The 18,198-nt window shown below is 41.9% G+C and overlaps 1 protein-coding gene and 1 long non-coding RNA gene across 5 annotated transcripts in view; one reads left to right on the plus strand and one right to left on the minus strand.

The window, feature by feature from the left end:
* The window catches only part of FAM81B (family with sequence similarity 81 member B), a 55,001-nt gene extending 54,388 nt beyond the window's left edge, over positions 1-613 (minus strand). The window contains 1 exon segment of the mRNA XM_025437948.3: positions 436-613. Coding sequence (XP_025293733.3) covers positions 436-598 — 163 coding nt within the window. The 5' untranslated portion in view covers positions 599-613.
* On the plus strand, positions 13-15,587 carry LOC112653682 (uncharacterized). 4 transcript variants are annotated; one of them, XR_003132371.3, is made up of 4 exons: positions 13-34; positions 6,803-6,885; positions 8,926-9,171; positions 9,793-10,396. It is a non-coding gene; the product is annotated as an uncharacterized LOC112653682 (long non-coding RNA). The 4 variants fall into 4 exon arrangements; XR_007409705.1 differs by lacking the exon at positions 9,793-10,396 and adding an exon at positions 13,773-15,587 and having other exon boundaries at positions 15-34; positions 8,923-9,171; XR_004814625.2 differs by having other exon boundaries at positions 15-34; positions 8,923-9,171; positions 9,793-10,397.
* Positions 15,588-18,198: the final 2,611 nt, after the last annotated feature.

Raw genomic sequence — 18,198 nt, forward strand, 5'->3', positions numbered from 1 at the left:
CCAGAATGCTGAATCAGATCAGGAACTAAGGCAGGTGAATTTTTGCGGTGGTGGTTAATTTTTTTTTCTTTTAATTAAGGGCATTTTCCGTACATATAGTGAAGGTTAAGGGAGGCTTCTAATTTATTTTACATTCCTCTCTTCTTCTCTCCCCTACCTCAGTTCTTCACCAGGCCCCCATCACACCCATAGTCAGCTAGAAGGATTTATTGTCCCAGAAGAATTAATTGTCCATTAAGAATTTAGGAAACTTTGTTGAGATGCACATTTAGATCAAATTGTTATAAAATAATAGGAAATGATTTCTTACTCTATTGTGCCCAAGCCATCCAAGGATCTTCTTTGGGATTTATTACCTAGTTTATATGTAATAAGAAATCTAAACCTGTAAAGGATGAGAATCTAGAGACCTTGGGTAATCCATGAGATAAATACCTGAGTTCATGATGCTTGATTTCCTGGCTTTATTTTTTGTTGATCTGATTTTTTTGAAAGGGAGCAGAGGGTTTTTAAAAATTATTATTTTGTCTTCCAGAAAGCCAAAGCTCTGAGGAAATTTGGTTGCAATCTGATTAAAGTCTTTATGTTTCTGGGTCATCTTCCCAGGGTGGCTCAGTAGCATTGTGACTGTAGGAAGGATCTGTGATGTCAATGAGGTTGGCCCTCACATTTTAGGTCAAGTCCCTGGGATTTCAGAGCTTTAAGAGTTTTTCTTAGTGCTCAATAAATCACTAGGTCCTTCACCTCCTGGTCCCGCTGGGTGGGTGGGGGCGGCTAGACTGACATTTCACACCCTTCCCCTGATTTTGCCTTCACATTTGATAGGAGACCAGTTTCCATCAAATTAGATAAAGAGAGTGAACGGCAATAAACTCCCCAATCTTCCTCCCACTGAGCTCGTTCAGGAAGCTAACTCTTGTGGGCCACTAGGGGGAGTCTCACAAGGAATGCAGCCACAGTGACAGGTGTGGTGGGTCCTGGCTTTGAATGAACTCAAATACTGAACTTGGGCTTTGGAGAGAAAACTTTGGTTATATGGTCAAAAAGATGTTGATTGTTTCGGCTCTGAAATATTTTCCTGAGTTCTCAAATTGGAATCTGTATATTTTGGTAATACTACCCAGCCCTCGTGTACAGACATTTTATTATTGGTTCTTTTTCAAATCATGGTGCCAGGTTTGCCTTGCTCTGGGGACACGTAATGTTCAGGATTCCAAATGACAAACTTAGATGCCACAGAAAAATACCGCCCGTGATTTTTTGCTTCAGCAGTATGACTTCTAGTGATAAGCTAAGCTCTTCAGACTTGGTATTTCTTGGTTTGTAAGCTATCCAGAAAGGCTCATTACACCAACCCGATGGCCATTTAATCAAGCACCAAGGGAGACTGGCACACCATGAGTGACAGCAAGTGGCTATGGATACCAAGAGAGTGGGTTAGAACCCTGACTCCTCAACCAACTGGTTGTTTACTTAGGGCAAAATTATCTCACTCCAAGATTCAGTTTTCTCATCTGTAAAGTGAACGAATAATACTGATCTCCTGAGATCGTTGAGAGGATTAAATGCAATGATACCCTTAAAGTGCTCAGCTGAGTGCCAGGCCAGGAATCCACTAAAAGGTAGCTATTATCAGGGATTATTTCACAAGGTGGCCATTACCCAAGAAATAGCTACAGGGGCTGTGTGAGAAAGGAAAACTGGATCTGACCTTACTAAGAAAAATTTTGTGATTCTCTCTCTCCTTAAATTCAGCTTCTAGTCCATAGCATTTGGCTAGAGAAATGGACTCCCAGTGAAATGAGAATCAAACTTGTTCTCTAAGTGGTTGCTTGGTTATCAGCAGAACAGTGCACACAGTTTATTTGTACCAGTGGGTTCCTACCTGCCGAGTGTGTATGTAAAATCCTTCCTGGAAGTCGGTAATCTTCCAAGACCTCTTCTAATCTGGACCTACCAAGAGTAGAGCTTAAAGCAAAAGGCCAATGTTTATTTCAATCTTAAAAATGAAATTATATTCTGATATTACTTTAAATATAGGCTTAAGGAGATAATCGTGAGGTGGTGGTCATTGAAGGGCTTTGGTGAGTGTTTAGGGTCAGTTGAGACCATTGCTGTGTGTGTTGCACTCCACAACCCCAGGGGGTGCCTTTCACATAACAGCCCTATAGATTTTCATATTTATGCTGAGTTTTCCAGCTTTATGTCAAGAAAATACCTTATTCTAGCAAGCTAAGTATATCAGGACAGTTTTCTGATATGTAGAAGTAAAGGGTCTTAAGGAAGGGGCACCTATTTTTTTTTTTAATATGTATGTATGTATGTGTTCATTTGAGAGAGAGAGTGAGCACACAGGAGAGCATGCACAAGAGAGGGTGGGGATGGGAGCAGAGGGAGAGGGACAACAGACTCTGTGCTCAGTGCGGAGCCCGACTTGGGGCTCATTCCCATGACCCCGACATCATGACCTGAGCCAAAATCCAGAGTGGGCCACTTAACTGATCAAGCCACCCAAGTGAGAGGACGCCTATCTCTAACTCATCACAAAAAGTGTATATGGGCCAGGGGCAGCCCAGATCCAGGGTGTCTAGCAAATGCCATGACCTTAGCTAACGAGCTTCAACCAGCCCTAGGCCACAGCAACCAGTAGTAGTTGGCAGAGTGTGTCCTGTTCAACTTCCTTTTCCTATACGTCACCTCCGACCTGTTCCCCCGAGGGTCCTTAGGCCATCCTTCCTGGAAAGACTTCATTTGGACCAGAGGACCTTCCCTCTTGCTATTCCAGTTTTACCTGCTCCAGTCTTCTAGTCATCTCTGATGTGTTTATCAGTCAACACTTTAGCTAATGTTCCTCAGTGTCCAGCTCATGAATCTTCTGAGGAAGGCAGTGTAGACACAAATATCCCAGTTTTACAGATAAAAATATAAGAAGGTTCAGAGAGATTAAGTGAGGCACTTAATGAATGGTGAAACCCTGACTTACTAGTCCCCAAATCTGCTCACCCTCAGCAGTGTCCCAGCCCTCCTGGGGTGATCCTGCTGAGTTCTGCTAAGGGCCCAGTGTTTGGCTTCCATTCTGAAGGAGTGCTCAACTCAAAGTGAGTCCCGAATGCTCCCCGCAATTATATTACATTGCCTTTCTGCAGGACTCTCCTGCTCTCCTAGATGACTCTCCCATTTTCCCTCAGCCCCCACACTGCCAGCAGCTGCTCCCATCCTCACTCTCAGCTCATGACCTTTCCTTTCTATTTAACCAAGAAAACTGAAATCATCAGAAGAGAATTTTGGTGAGCCCACATGCTATGTCTATAGATCTATGTGTTTCTCTGTCCCTAAATTTTTGTCTCTGATCCTGCTTCAATGAATGAACCACCTGTGCTCCTTAGGCTCATCCCCCAGTTGTCCTTAAGTCCCATTCCCTCTCAACTATCCAAGGACCCCTCTTCTTTGCTAGAGCATTCCCATCAGGGTGAGGTCCTAACCTGATAGGACTGATGGTAGTAGAGAAAGAGAAAAGAGGGGCACGTGGGTGGCTCAGTCAGTTAAGCATCAGCCTTTGGCTCAGGTCATGATCCCAGGGTTCTGGGATCAAGCCCCATGCCAGGCTCCCTCCTCAGCGGGGAACCTGCTGCTCCCTCTGCTCTTTCTCTCTCTCTCTCAAATTAATAAATAAAATCTTAAAAAAAAAAAGAAAAAGAGAAGAATCTCAATCGCTCTCCGTCTCTGCACACACACACACAGGTAGGTGAGGACATGAGAAGCCAGGTGGAGGGACCTCACCAGGAGCCCAATCTGTCAGCACTTTGATCTTGGACTTACCAGCTTCCAGAACTGTGAGAAATTAATTTCTGTCATTTATGCTGCAGAGACTATGATATTTTGCTAGAGCAACCTGGGCAGACTAGGATTGTCTTGAATCACCAGGATCTGGTTTTCTGTCCCAGGCACCTTCCCCTAAAACTGCCCTTGTCAAAGTCCCCTGTGACTTCTCTGTTGTGTGTCCAGGGGCCAGCTCTCCGTCTTCAAGTCACTTGCCCCATCAGCAGCATTTGACCAAGTTGAGGGCTATCTTTTCCTTCAACCTCCTTCCTTACTTGGCCCCCAAAGCCACGTGTCTCCCACAGCTCTGCTATTCCTTCTCATGGGTTTCTCATTCATCTCCCTGACCTCTGAGCAGGGGATCAATGATTTCAGTTTTCTCAAAGTTTTCCTGAAGGTCCCATGTCCTGGGAATCCTCAGCCCCTAAGCTCAGCCCTTGCACTTCTATACTCACCACCTTGATAAGCTCACCCAAACTCATGGCTATGAGCTGGTGATCCCTCAGAGTTCCTTTCTCTCAAAGCTGCTGCCCATACAGCCTTCCCTACTACAGTAAGTGGCGACAGCCTTTTTCCAGTAGCTCAGGTCTCAAGCCTTGGAATTCTCCTTTGCTTCTCTTTCTTTCAAACCCAGTATTTGCCCCACCTTCAAAAAATATCCAGAATGGGCCCACTTCTCATTGCTTTCTGTGCTGTCACACTGGTCTAAAGTACCCTTGTTTCTCCCGTGGACTATTGGCTTTCTTTTTTTTTTTTTTTTTTTTTAATTATTTTTATTTATTTATTTATGGTAGTCACAGAGAGAGAGAGAGGCAGAGATACAGGTAGAGGGAGAAGCAGGCCCCATGCACCGAGAGCCTGATGTGGGATTCAATCCCGGGTCTCCAGGATCGCGCCCTGGGCCAAAGGCAGGCGCCAAACCACTGTGCCACCCAGGGATCCCCGACTATTGGCTTTCTAAAACCAATCTCCCTTCTGCCAAACTTGCCACCCATAAATTATTCTCAATGAAATAGCTGATGATATTGTCAAAGAGTGATCATGAAACTTGTCTGCTAAAAATCCTTCGATCACTTTCCATCTTGTAAAAGATGAAACCTTCGTAATTTCTACAAAATCTTTTTGAGCCCTACGTGATAGAGCCCTCCTATAGCCATCTGTCCTTGTGTCCTACATCTCTTTTTCTTGCTTACTCTCCTCCATCCACAGAGGCCACCTTGAACATGCGGGCAGGCTCTTGTCTCAGAACTTTTGATCTTACTGCTGCCTCTGCTTAAATGACCGGTGAAAAGTGCTGGTGGTATTTTGATAGGGGTCAAATTAAATGTGTAGATTGCTTTGGGTACTATAGACATTTTAACAATGTTGGTTCTTCCAATCTATGGGCATGGAATGTTTTTTCATTTCTCTGTATTCAGTTTCTTTCATCAGCGTTTTATAATTTTCAGAGCATAGGTCTTTCACCTCTGGTTAGATTCACTCCTAGGTATATTAGGGTTTTTGGTGTGTTGTAAGTAGGATCAATTCCTGATTTCTCTTTCTACTGCTTCATTAGTGGTATGTAGAAATGCAACAGATTACTGAATGTTGATCTTGTATCCTGCAACTTTACTGAATTCGTGTATCAGTTCTAGCGATTTTTCAGTGGAGCCTTTCAGGTTTTCTATATAGAGTATCATGTCACCTGCAAATAGTGCAAGCTTTACTTCTTCCTTGCCAATTTAGATGCTTTACTTCTGATTGCTGAAGCTGGGACTTCTAGTACTATGTTAAATAACAGTGATGAGAGTGGACATCACTGTCTTGTTCCTGACCCCAGAGGAAAAGCTCTCCATTTTTCCCCATTGGGGATAATAGAATGGACATAAGAAACAACAGGTGTTGACAAGGATGTGGAAAAAGGGGAGCCCTCTTACACTGTTAATGGGAATGAAAAATGGTGCAGCCACTCTGGAAAACAGTATGGAGGTTCCTCACAAAGTTAAAAATAGTACTACCCTATGATCCAGCAATTACACTACTAGGTATTTATCCAAAGAATACAAAAATACCAATTCAGAGGGATACGTGCACCATGATATTTATAGCGGCATTATCTACAATAGCTGAATTATGGAAACAGCCCGAGCGTTCATTGACTGATGAATGGATAAAGATGTGGTGTATATATACAATGGAATATTACTCAGCCATAAAAAAGATGAAATCTTGCCATTGGCAATGGCATGGATGGAACTAGAAAATATTATGCTAATACGTCAGAAATCTCATATGATCTTACTCATATGTAGAATTTAAGAAACAAAACATATGATCAAAGGGGGGAAAAAAGAGATAAACCAAGAAATAGACTTTTAACTATAGAGAACAAACTGATGGTTACCAGAGAGGAGATAAATGGGGAGATGGAGGGAAATAGGTGATGGAAATTAAGGAGTGCACTAGTGATGAGCACTGGGTGTCATGTGGCAGTGTTGAATCCCTCCCTATGTTGTACCTGAAACTAATATTACACTCTACATTAACTAACTGGAATTTAAATAGAAACTTCAAAAAAATAAAAGGATGTTTCTATGAGTGACAAAAAAAATACACTTTCCCTGGATAGTCCCTCTGCTCATCCCTTGCTTTCTTCTGATGTTTATTCAAATGACATTTTCTCAGAGAGGCTTCCCTGGCTGTCTAAAACTATCTACTTCTGGAGCACCTGGGTGGGTCAGTTGGTTAAGCATCTGCCTTCGGCTCAGGTGATGATCCCAGGGTCCTGGGATGGAGTCCTGCGTTGGGCTCCCTGCTCCAAGGGAAGTCTGCTTCTCCCTCTGCTCCACCTCACTTGTACTCTTTCTCTCTCTCTCAAATAAATAAATAAAATCTTAAAAAAAATACAACTATACACTTTGTATTACTATTTCCTGCTGTATTTCCCCCTTGGTATTTATCTACATCGTCTACATTTTACTTTTCTTCTTGTTTTCCCTATTAGAATCTGAGCTCTGCAAGGGCAGAAATATTTGCCCCTTTTGTCTACCGCTCTGCCTCAATGCCTAGAGTGGTGTCTGGCACATGGTAAGTGCTCAGTAAATATTTGCTAAGTGAATGAACGAGTGAAGGCCTTCAGGATGTATAGACAACATTCTACAGAGGAATCCAGAAGTACAGAGGGCTTCCCATTGGGTTTAGGTAATGAACGTGGCACAAATTGTTGAAGGAGCCAGGCTTTTACTTGAGCCTTAAAAAAATGCATGACTGGTAGTTCCTAAGGCCTGAGAGGCACTCCCTGCAGTTTGACTCTTTGCTGCCTTAACAGCCCTCAGAACACTTCCAGCAGCTCTTCCTGCCTGGGGCCTGTACTGGCACCTGGAGAGGAAAGTCTTCTCTCTCCACCACCAAATATTTCCAGCCCTCTTCGCCTGCTGTCTGACTTCCCACCAGTGTCTGTGAGGAGCTGATTAGGGGCACCTGGGGAGCTCAGTCGGTGAAGCGTCTGCTTTTCACTCAGGTCATGATCTCAGTGTCCTGGGATTGAGCCCTACATTGGGCTCCCTATTTCTCTCCCTCTCCCTCTCCCTCTCCCCCTGCCCCTCTTCCCTTCCCCATTGCTCATTTTCTCTCTCAAATAAAGAAATCAAATATTTTTTTAAAAATAGGAAGGATTGGGATTAATCCAGTATGGACTTTACAATGGGCGAGGGATGATGCCTTAGTTCAGGAATTTCAAACACTGGTGTGTATAAAACTCACCTGGAGAGCTTCTTGAACCATGGGTTCCTATGCCCAACCCCACCTAGTTTCTGAACAAGCTCACTTTTTTTTAAAAGATTTTATTTATTCATGAGAGACACACAGAGAGGCAGAGACACAGGCAGAGGGAGAAGCAGGCTCCATGCGGGCATCCTGGTGCAGGACTCGATCCCAGGACCCCGGGATCAGCCCTGAGCCAAAGGCAGATGCTCACCTGTTGAGCCACCCAGGCATCCCTAAACAAACTCATTTTGATCCAGAGATCCAAGCAGCCCACAATGAAAAACTCAACAGGAAAGAATTCTAATGCTGGCATCCTGAAGTCCTATAAGAGAACATGATTTTGGTCAGTGGATCCCTTTGATGTTCCTAAACATTGCTACTGTTTTCCTAGAAACAAGTGTCTATCTATTGGTCTGTCTGTCCATCCACCTGACTGCTCATCTGCCCCAGCACCCATCCACACAGTCCACCCTGTCCTTCCATCTTTGCCTTAAATCTTAGGTCGGTGTGAATTTTCCTACACTGTAGCAGTGCAGGGTGGGGGTGGGGGTTGGGTGGACAGGGAGCTTTCGCCTCTGGAAACAACTGTCTCGGGTCCTAATTACCATCTGCACCTCCCCCCAGCCCAACCACATCCTACCAGGAAGTCTCCCCTTGGTGCCCACCAGGAATTCGCTCTCATTCCTACCTTGGGTTTGTATATGTCTATTCCTCCTCCTTCCACTTGCCTGCGAGGCTCCCTTCCCATTCTTTGCTTTCCTGTTACCCCTTCTGGCTCCCCTACTTCTGAACAAACAGCTGCTCCCCAGACACCTAATCATAGCCAGGCTACTATGGTGAATTCCCACCTCCCCTTAGCTCTGTTTCCAGCCTGCAATTCTTACTGCCCTGTATCTGGCTTTGGCTGATAGGTTGACTAACCAAATTAAGAAGTTCAATACCTTAAAATATAGGAACTTTGATGATTGCAGTGACATACCAAGTGGACAGACACACTCAGGGCAGTGGATTCATATTTGCATCAGCCTATCACGTGTAGTCACACATGTAACCAGTGTCCCAAACAAACAAACAAACAAACAAAAAAAAAAAAAAAAAGAAAAAACCACAACTACAAATACTAACAAAATCCTAGGTGGCTGATGATGCAGTACCTAAGTAGGTAAGCTACTAATTGCAAGACAATGACAACCTGAGTGACAATTTATTGTGTTGCTACCAGATAGAGGAACCATGAATTTTTGTGCAAGCAATGAAAGCTTGTGCTCATTGTCAAATTAAAAAAATCTTTATGATACTGGCCGCAGAATATTTATTCTTGGTACTCTAATCCCATGGCTTGTTTTCCTTATTTGTCAGCAGAAATTTCTTTTGCTGTGGGGACGTTTCTCACTCTGCCAGGGGGGCCCCGAGTGAGCTCCGTGGATGCATCAGTCTGCTCTAGAAAACTCTACTCAACATCCCTGACAGTGTCAGCTTACCGGGAACGGGCTTTAGTGGATAGCCATCCCATTCGCGGCCCCAATGATCTCGAGCAGCTTATTTTTGTTGTAGAGTAAGACCAGTGTTCCCAACCATCCAGCCGAACATGAGCTCCAGTGCTTCAAGGTGAACAGAAATATCTCTTTGAAAAGCATATTAATAGAGTCTAATTCCAAAATCAATGAATATATTTTTTGGCCCTAGACATCCACACTTTTAGCCAAATGGCTGTAGGACAGAATTTAATATTGTATGTGTTTGTCTCATCAATAGAAAGGGTAATGAAACCCAGAAGAGAGAAGTTTTCTTGTGCTTTGGGACTACTTCGTTGCCCCACCACTAAAATACATCAGATTGTGTTCTGATGTATTTTACAAAACTCACCCCTGAGTAACCTCTGGGATCCCCACCTTCTGTATGGGTTACGTATGCCCATCTCCTTGTGGTTACGATGCCTAACCTTGTAAGAGTTTGGCCATCTTCCCTTTGCCCTTCCTCTAGAATGGTTTATCTTTGAAAAATTTATAGTAAAAATAATTTTGTTCACTGCATGTTTTCCTAGAAATGTGTGATCAGTTTTTCATAGGTATAGAAATAACTAGACCAAACTATAATGTAAGGGGATAGGAAAAACTTCAAACGTTGACTGGATGCTGACTATGTGCAAGGCTCTGTGTGTGTGCATCTGTATATAGAGATCGGTTAATTCTCACAACAACCAAAGGAGTATAATATCCCATTTTACAGATGCAAATTGAGGAACTTTCTCAAAGTCATATAGCAGTGTTTCTGACTAACGTCTGTGCTCTTACATGAGAAAATGTTCTGCATCACGTGCCATCAGGGAAATTCAAATCAAAACCACAATGAGATACCACCTCACCCCAGTGAGAATGGGGCAAATTAACAAGGCAGGAAACAACAAATGTTGGAGAGGATGTGGAGAAAGGGGAACCCTCTTACACTGTTGGTGGGAATGTGAACTGGTGCAGCCGCTCTGGAAAACTGTGTGGAGGTTCCTCAAAGAGTTAAAAATAGACCTGCCCTATGACTCAGCAATTGCACTGCTGGGGATTTACCCCAAAGATACAGATGCAGGGAAACACCGGGACACCTGCACCCCAATGTTTACAGCAGCAATGTCCACAATAGCCAAACTGTGGAAGGAGCCTCGGTGTCCATCGAAAGATGAATGGATAAAGAAGATGTGGTTTATGTATACAATGGAATATTCCTCAGCCATTAGAAATGACAGATACCCACCATTTGCTTCGACGTGGGTGGACCTGGAGGGCATTACGCTTAGTGAAATAAATCAATCGGACAAGGACAAACATTATATGGTCTCATTCATTTGGGGAATATAAAAAATAGTGAAAGGGAATAAAGGGGAAAGGAGAGATAATGAGTGGGAAATATCCGAGAGGGAGACAGAACATGAGAGACTCCTAACTCTGGGAAATGAACAAGTGGTGGTAGAAAGGGATATGGGTGGGGGGGTGGGGGTGACTGGGTGACGGGCACTGAGGGGGGCGCTTGATGGGATGAACACTGGGTGTTATGCTATATGTTGGCAAATTGAACACCAATAAAAATAAATTAATTAAAAAAATAAAGTCTATGCTCTTTCCACCTTGCCAAGCTACTTATCTTTGAGGACTTTCAATAGCTTCATCTTTTTCTGACCCTTTTTTGACTTTCCTTCTGCCCCTTGCCAGACACCTTGTGTTTTAGATACTCCAGTTTTCTGCTGAATCCATTCAGTCATTCATGCACTCATGTATATTATCAGTCACATAAACATTTGAACATTGATTGGGTACCTCTAATACTTTTATGGACACTGGGCATACAGCAATGAGCAAAACAGGAAAAAATAGTCTGCCCTCACTGACATTCTAAAAGGGAATGTACAATAAATACACAGGTGTTCAAGATGAAGTGTGATGAGTATAAATTATCAAGAATAGCAAAAGCAAAGGCACGGTGGTAGCCCAGAGGCAGGACATGCAGCATCCTGCAGGGAAGAAGGAAACAGAAGACTTCTTGGAAGATGTGACACCTAAGGAGAGTCCTGTGGCCCTGCAGGAAGTGCCCACTGAGTGGATGAAGTATGTCTCTGCTCAGTGAATCCTCATCCCCATGGCCGGGAGGGCAGAGTGGAGGGAACAGGGAGGGATGATGATCACAGCCGAGGCTTTATAGGTGAGTAGAAGCCAGATTCTGAGGGATCTTGTATCTTTGTGGGCATCTGAGGAGTTTGGAGTGTACCCTGTGTGATGGAGAGCTGAGTGGTCACATATTCCTTGAGTCCTGTGGATGTGTTCAAATGTTAAAACCCAGTCTGAAAAATTAGTCAATTTTTCTGTTCAAACACTATAGACAAAATATAAGCCTTGAAAAATTGTTTTGTAAGAATTGGAGGGTCTCAAAAAAAAAAAAAGAATTGGAGGGTCTCTATTTTTATGTTTTAAACGTTCTACTCAATCTGGACATATGTACATATATACTTTTACATAAATGTAATAGGTCACACAAATACAATGAAGATTAATATTCTGATATATTAAAAAAATACCAAGGTATACAGCAAGGAACATCCCTTAAGAAATAATCATTGAAAAAAAACATTATACACATTCTGATGTGTTTCTTTCTAGACTTTTTTCTGTGAACACATACATATATGCTGAGGTATATAATTGACATATTATAGATATAATTTTATATACTTTTTAATTTAATCTCAATTATATGTGTATTTTGACATTTCATATGTTTCTACATATTTTTTGAAAATAGGATTTTATTGTTGTATAAGCATATTCTCCAGATATCATAATTTTATTCTAACTACTTTTTTAGTTTTGCATATTTAGGTTGTGACCAACTTTTTTGGTCGTGGAAATAATACTGCAATAATATTTTAAACGGAACTGTTTTATGTATCTCTGGTTGTTCCCTAAGAAAATAATGGAAAAAAGTGTTGGAATATTTGTGAGGATCTTGATACTGCCAAATTTCCCTAAAAAGAGACTATTAGATTTTTGTAAAGCGAATTGAAAAATATGTCACAAGAGATGTAAAACTTTTATACACAAATGCAGAGACTGCACATCTTAAAATATATTCTAGGGAAATATCCCAAAATACAGAAAAAGACTTACATACAAACATATTAACCACGGTGTTAACAAAAAATTGGAACCAGCTTAATTGTTCAATGCTGGGGAAATTATGATATGTAAAATGTACACATTATAATTGTTAAGTGGGAAATTGGGATACAGAATGTTATATACAGCTTGACTTCAATTGTGTTAAGAAAAATTCCAAAAGAAATGTTATCAAAGCCTTTTGGGAGGTAGAATTATGGGTAATTTTTTTCTTCTTTCTAGTTTACCATATTTTTATTAGCATGAATTGTTTTTATATTTTAAAAAGTGACTAAGACAAGTCTTTAGTTGTACAGCTGTGGCTTTTTTCCTCCTGGATTTCCTCACCAATGTTAGCTTTTAGCTAAAATTTTAGCCATAATTTCATTTTCATGGTGTGCATCAATTTTAACACTTTCGTAAGAAGATACTAGAAATCACTAGAGTCTCCTAGCTGCAGCCTGCTTTGAAACAAGTGGGCTGAAAGAGCCTGCTCATTCCAGAACGCTTTCACAGGCTGGATTGACAGTGATGGATATGAGGTTTAGGATCAGGGATTCTCGTCGGGTTCCTGACTTGCCCAATTCTCAGCATCTCTTAGAAAGTAGCAGCAAAGAAAGTTCTTGTCTGATTTATTATTGATTTGTGGAGAAGTAGGGAGGGAAGCACTTTCAGAGCGGAGTGTTTAGCTCCAGGCTGAGAAAGCACTTTTCACTCCAATCGTAGATTCTATTTCCACCAGTCAATAACCTGTTCTAGATTGTAGTTTCTTAAATTTTTTTTTTAAGAGAATGAGAAAACTGTTTGATGTGGCATAAAACAAATGTTTTGAGACGAATTCGCTAGGAAACTTTTACAACTTTTGCAAGAATTGAGGTACCTCTGCAATTTTTTTTGTATTTAAATTTAAATTCAATTTCCACATACATACATATATAATTTTACATAAATATATAAATGATAGGTATTTTAAGTGGAGTCTTTTTTCTTTCTCTTTCTGATTCCTCCCTCTCCCCACCCTCTCACCCATGTGAACGACCTACCATGTAGCCTTAGTGGGAGGCCTATATAATTTCAGACTATGTCAAGGAGGTTCAAACACTCCTTTCCCACTCAGATTTTTGGGTGAACGTTCTACGTCAAATGTTAGTCTGGTTTGAAAGCCCTATGGCAATGGTTTTCGTTAGTAGCTAGTCTGTGCTAAAACTACTGAGAGAAGCATTATCTCATTTTACGTTAAGAATTTAAGATCTAAATGTTGTTTCTGGCAAGTGAACAGATTCTTTTTTATGCTACTCCAATTTTTAAATGTCCAAATAAATGTTCTCTACTTTAAAAAATTAAAAAAAAATTTTTCTGTGGTCATTTCCAGGGAAGGGCCCAAGAAACTTTCTGCAGTGATGAGGATGTCCTTTATCTTGACTGTGGTGGTGATTACATAGATGCGTAGCATTCATCAAACGCACTTGAACTATTTGAAATGGGTCCATTTTATTGTAGGTAAACTCTAGGTAAATGAAATTTATTGGGCAAAAGCGTTTCTATTCACTTAAACTGTGGTTTTTTTTTTAGAACTTGCTGCGAAGACAATGTCATTTATCACTACAGCCCTCACCCGCCCCCCCTCTGTGATGACATGTGGGTTTCAGATGATTTATTCGAGGTGGCCCCTTAGGACTGGGGCATGATGGAGAAGCACAAGTGGCTTCGCACAGTGACAGGACGCCCCTCAAGGAAATGTCATCAGAGCTGTTTGCATCTCAACCTCATTCTGCCACAGGAGCTGCTCCTCTCTATCTTCTGCCAACAGCGTCTCCCAGGTGGTGGTGAAAGATGTAGAAGGAGGCAGTTCTTGATTTGGTGTCATGAAGACAGAGTCCAATTCTCTCAGTATTTTTGTCTCCTCTCTCCCTTTCATTACTGTATCAAATATGGGTCACGCAGAGCGATAGGTAGGAGTTAATACTACAAACAGCATGATTTCTGGGCCAAGCATCTCTCTGGCTGCTTGTTTGAGTCTTTCTTAAGGCAGTTTTGGGCTAAATTTAATTATGCTTTCTATTTTATTGTTAATTTTCATCTGAGTGATGAATAAACTCTACTACAGGAAATGGCTAAAGTAGCCTTGGTTAGAGAGTAAAATTTAGACTATGAAATGGACAAAGCAGATTATTTCATGACCCATCCTCGCCAACATGTGGCCTTATGTTGGACACTGCTGTTGGAGTTGTCTGTTGTCAGGGAGACCCAGTCTTCCATCTGTGCCTTGCTGCCTATTAAATGCTACAAAGCTGGTGTTCACGAGCACTCTTCACTGGTATTACTAAGTCCCTCAGAGGGTCTAGTCATTCTGGCTTCAGCCCCAGCCGAGGCGCAGGGTAGTGTTGAATGTGGCGGGGTGGGGGGATTTGTGGGGTTGGGAAAGGTGGTGGAAGTGTGCCAGTGAGAGGTTCTGATGGGGAGGCAGGCTGGCCTGGTGAGGTGATGGCATGGGAGTGTGCAGGTGAGCCTGTGACCTGTGTGTGAAAGCACACTATCCACCCCACTGTCTTCAGTCACCTCTGTCTCAGCCTTGAAACATGGTTTAAACCATGTTTCATACTTACTTTTTAATATTTGCAAATTGAGTTTTAAAAAATGTGATTTTTAAAAAGATTTATGTATTCATTCATTCATTCATGAGAGACAGAGAAAGAGAGAGGGTGGGGGCAGAGACACAGGCAGAGGGAGAAGTAGGTTCCATGCAGGGAGCCCGATGTGGGACTCGATCCCTGGTGTCCGGGGTCACACTCTGGGCTGCAGGAGGCACTAAACCACTGCGCCACCGGGGTTGCCCCAAGAATGTAATTTTTAAGAGACATTGAGAATATAACCTAATGTTGGTTTTTAAACAATGAATAAGTGAATTTATGTGAATAACGCCGAGTAAAAGTTGACTAATTCAAATTCATTGTGTAGAATCTGGGATAGTTTGTGAGGGTTAGATTGAAGTTTTTGATATCTTTTTTTTGTAAACTCTTTTTACAAAGGTTAAGAGCCTGGATAATAATGCTAATGGTATAAATAAAATTGAAGAGTGAGATTGAAAATACTTATGAGGAAAAACCTCATGACTTTGAAGAAAGAATGGATTTATATATATATATGTCTGATATGTATGTATGTATGTATTTACATAAGTAAAATACATACGTATATTTTAAAATCTCCTCAAAAAGTACTTGGGTATTCCACTGGAAAATTCTTTGTTAGCCTAATTGGTGTAAGTAATAAATGAATAATTTATAAATAAAACTGTATGCTTAATAGAATAAAACTATATGTTCAATAAGGTAGCTTGTATTCGAGTTGAAAGAGAACAAAAGATATCCACATCATAGCCCTTGAAACGTGTAATAATGGCACTGAATAAATGATGAAAACTGCAGAAATTCATCCAAAGGACCAATAAGAGTTTGTTCTTAGCATCTCTCCAAGTGACACACTGCAGGGAAAGGCCCTGGAACCTGCTGCCACATTTGGTGTTTGGAGTAGGGGTAATATTGCCCCATGCTAGGCCTAAGCCCCTGCAAGGGCTCTTCTCCTATCACTTGAGCGTGGTTGAGTATGCTTCAAGGTGGAGCAGACCACTTTTTACTGGAGGGGAAAATCCAGTGAGGGCTGGTTTGCTCTGGAAAGGGAGGAAAATTGCTAGGATGTGTGTGGGAGATTGAGAGAGCACCCAGGTGTGGAGCATTTAGGGCTTGAGGTGACACCTCCTTTGTCTGCAAGTCTTTAGCCCTTTCTAGATTCCTTAAATGCTGGGAGAGAATGGTATTTTTGTTTGTTTTTGGAAACCAATGAACAGTCAGGGTTTTGTGACTGGTTTACAGTGGTGGAATAGAGATTCAGGTGCAAATATAGGCGTTAGACATAAGAAGTAAGCCCCATAGATTTCACTTGATCCAGTTTGTGGCAAAAAGCAAACCTTTGTCGGGGTAATGACTTCAGTCTTATGATGGAGCAAAACCATGAAAAGTAGGGCGGACAATGAAAACATTGGATCCTGGGTGATTTCACGGAGCACTAAGTCAGACATCTTTTGAAAACTTCCCTATTTTACACTTTTCAGGTTTTCTTTTTTAAAGATTTTATTTATTTACTCATGAGAGACACACAGAGGGAGGCAGAGACATAGGCAGAGGGAGAAGCAGGCTCCCTGTGGGGAGCCCAATGGGCTCTGAACCCTGTGATCACACCCAGATTTGAAGGCAGACGCACAACCACTGAGCCACCCAGGCGTTCCTAGACTTTTCAGTTTTGTGAAACAGTACAATCCCTTTATTTTATAAATCAGTTGGAATAGGGTTGTAGTAAAAACATCCTAATTGACATAAGTAATAAAAAGAGTATTACTACTCTGTGTATAGATGATACTCTTTAGATCTTAGGTCAGGAAGCTGTGAGTCAGCCAAACAGTAGGAACTGTTTCAGACCAAGAGTGTTTTCAACCCCACTGGTTGCAAAGAACAACTAGGTAGAAAGAGTAAGTGTTTCATCAAGGAAATGGCTATGACATTCATCCCGAGGGGCCATCTGGTAGTGCTGACTCTATGCCCATACTCAAGTGAGATACAGTCTCTAGGTGACTCCCCTTATTAGAATGACTTATAATAAGGCATGATAAGGGAAATAATGAAATGGGACATTGTGTCACCAAGACTTGAAGGACAAAGGGATAGGAAGAGGCTGCTCTGGGGGTGGTTGGGAGGAGCTGAAGGGGAAGGAGAGGGAGGATCCAGACTCCCCACTGGTCCTTATCCTGGCCTGGCTCTAGTTGCTGCTTACTAGTTCCCAAAGACAAGAGTGGGCATCACTAGAAAGGAGGTTCTGCTACCCTGACTCTGTGCCCTTGCCAGGGAAGACTGCTGTCAAGGGTGCTTTGAGAACAGAGTGAGCAATCCCAGTATGTTCAGGACTTTCCCAGCCTTTGTCCTGAAAGTCCTGAGATTTGGAAAGCTCCTCAGTGGTTGGTTGCCCTAGAGTCCTTTGGAATTTGATGTGGGGCTAGTGGTTAGGGACCTGGCAGGAAGTGGTGCTCTGGGGGACTCAATTTTAGTACCAGGGCAGGTCAAAGGTCAAAGGAGGAGCAACGGAAGCAAGTTTGCAAAGTATGTTTTAATAAGAGATTTATTTTTCTCTCATGTCAAATTGGATTCCAGGATCCCTTGATCCAGAGAAAGGATACAGCTGTTACTACTAAGGTTCCTGATCACAGTTAGGTATCAGGAGGCCAACAGATCTGAATTCTTGTTCTGGGGATAAAGGGATTAGAGATACAAGGTGCAGTGGGATGGCAGTAGAGGCTTTGCAGTGGAGTAGGTTTCTTCTAACCCGCACCTTCCATGGCAAGAAGCTGACTGTTTACTTTCTCCTGATGGGAAACAAAGCACATTCTATAGTTCCTGACAGAAGAAGCCATCACTTTTTGAAAATAAATATGGGAGAGGCAATCAAATTATGTTAAAAAATTCCACTAATTTCCACGTAAAGTATGTGTACATGAGGGAAAGACACCTGGGGAAAGGTATGAAGAGATAAAGTCATGCCGTGGAACACATCAGAAGCAGCTACCTGTCCTTTTGCAGGAATTAGAAAATAAAGCAGTTATACTCTTTCATTATAGAAAAGGCTTTCCAACACATGGGGTGAACACCTGCCGATGTAAATTCATAAAGAATAGAGCTGAAGGGGTAGAAATATCTACAGAATTGTCAGTAAGAGCTGTGGAGGTAATGTTGGAGTAGGACATATAGGAAGGGACAATTGACCTTTGACCTTGGTAGCTTCAAATCTTCACTGGGACATTTAATAGTTTTTGGGTTTTTGTTTCATGTTTTTTGAAGGAGTTCATGGTCAGATAAGCTTGGGAACCTCTGTTTCTCTTCCTGCCCCCTCTTCAGCAGATACTCTAGCATGTTAACCATTTCCAAATTTTATATAATTAGGTAATCTCATT

Source organism: Canis lupus, chromosome 3 (genome assembly GCF_003254725.2).
Source record: "Canis lupus dingo isolate Sandy chromosome 3, ASM325472v2, whole genome shotgun sequence".
NCBI lineage: Eukaryota > Metazoa > Chordata > Mammalia > Carnivora > Canidae > Canis > Canis lupus.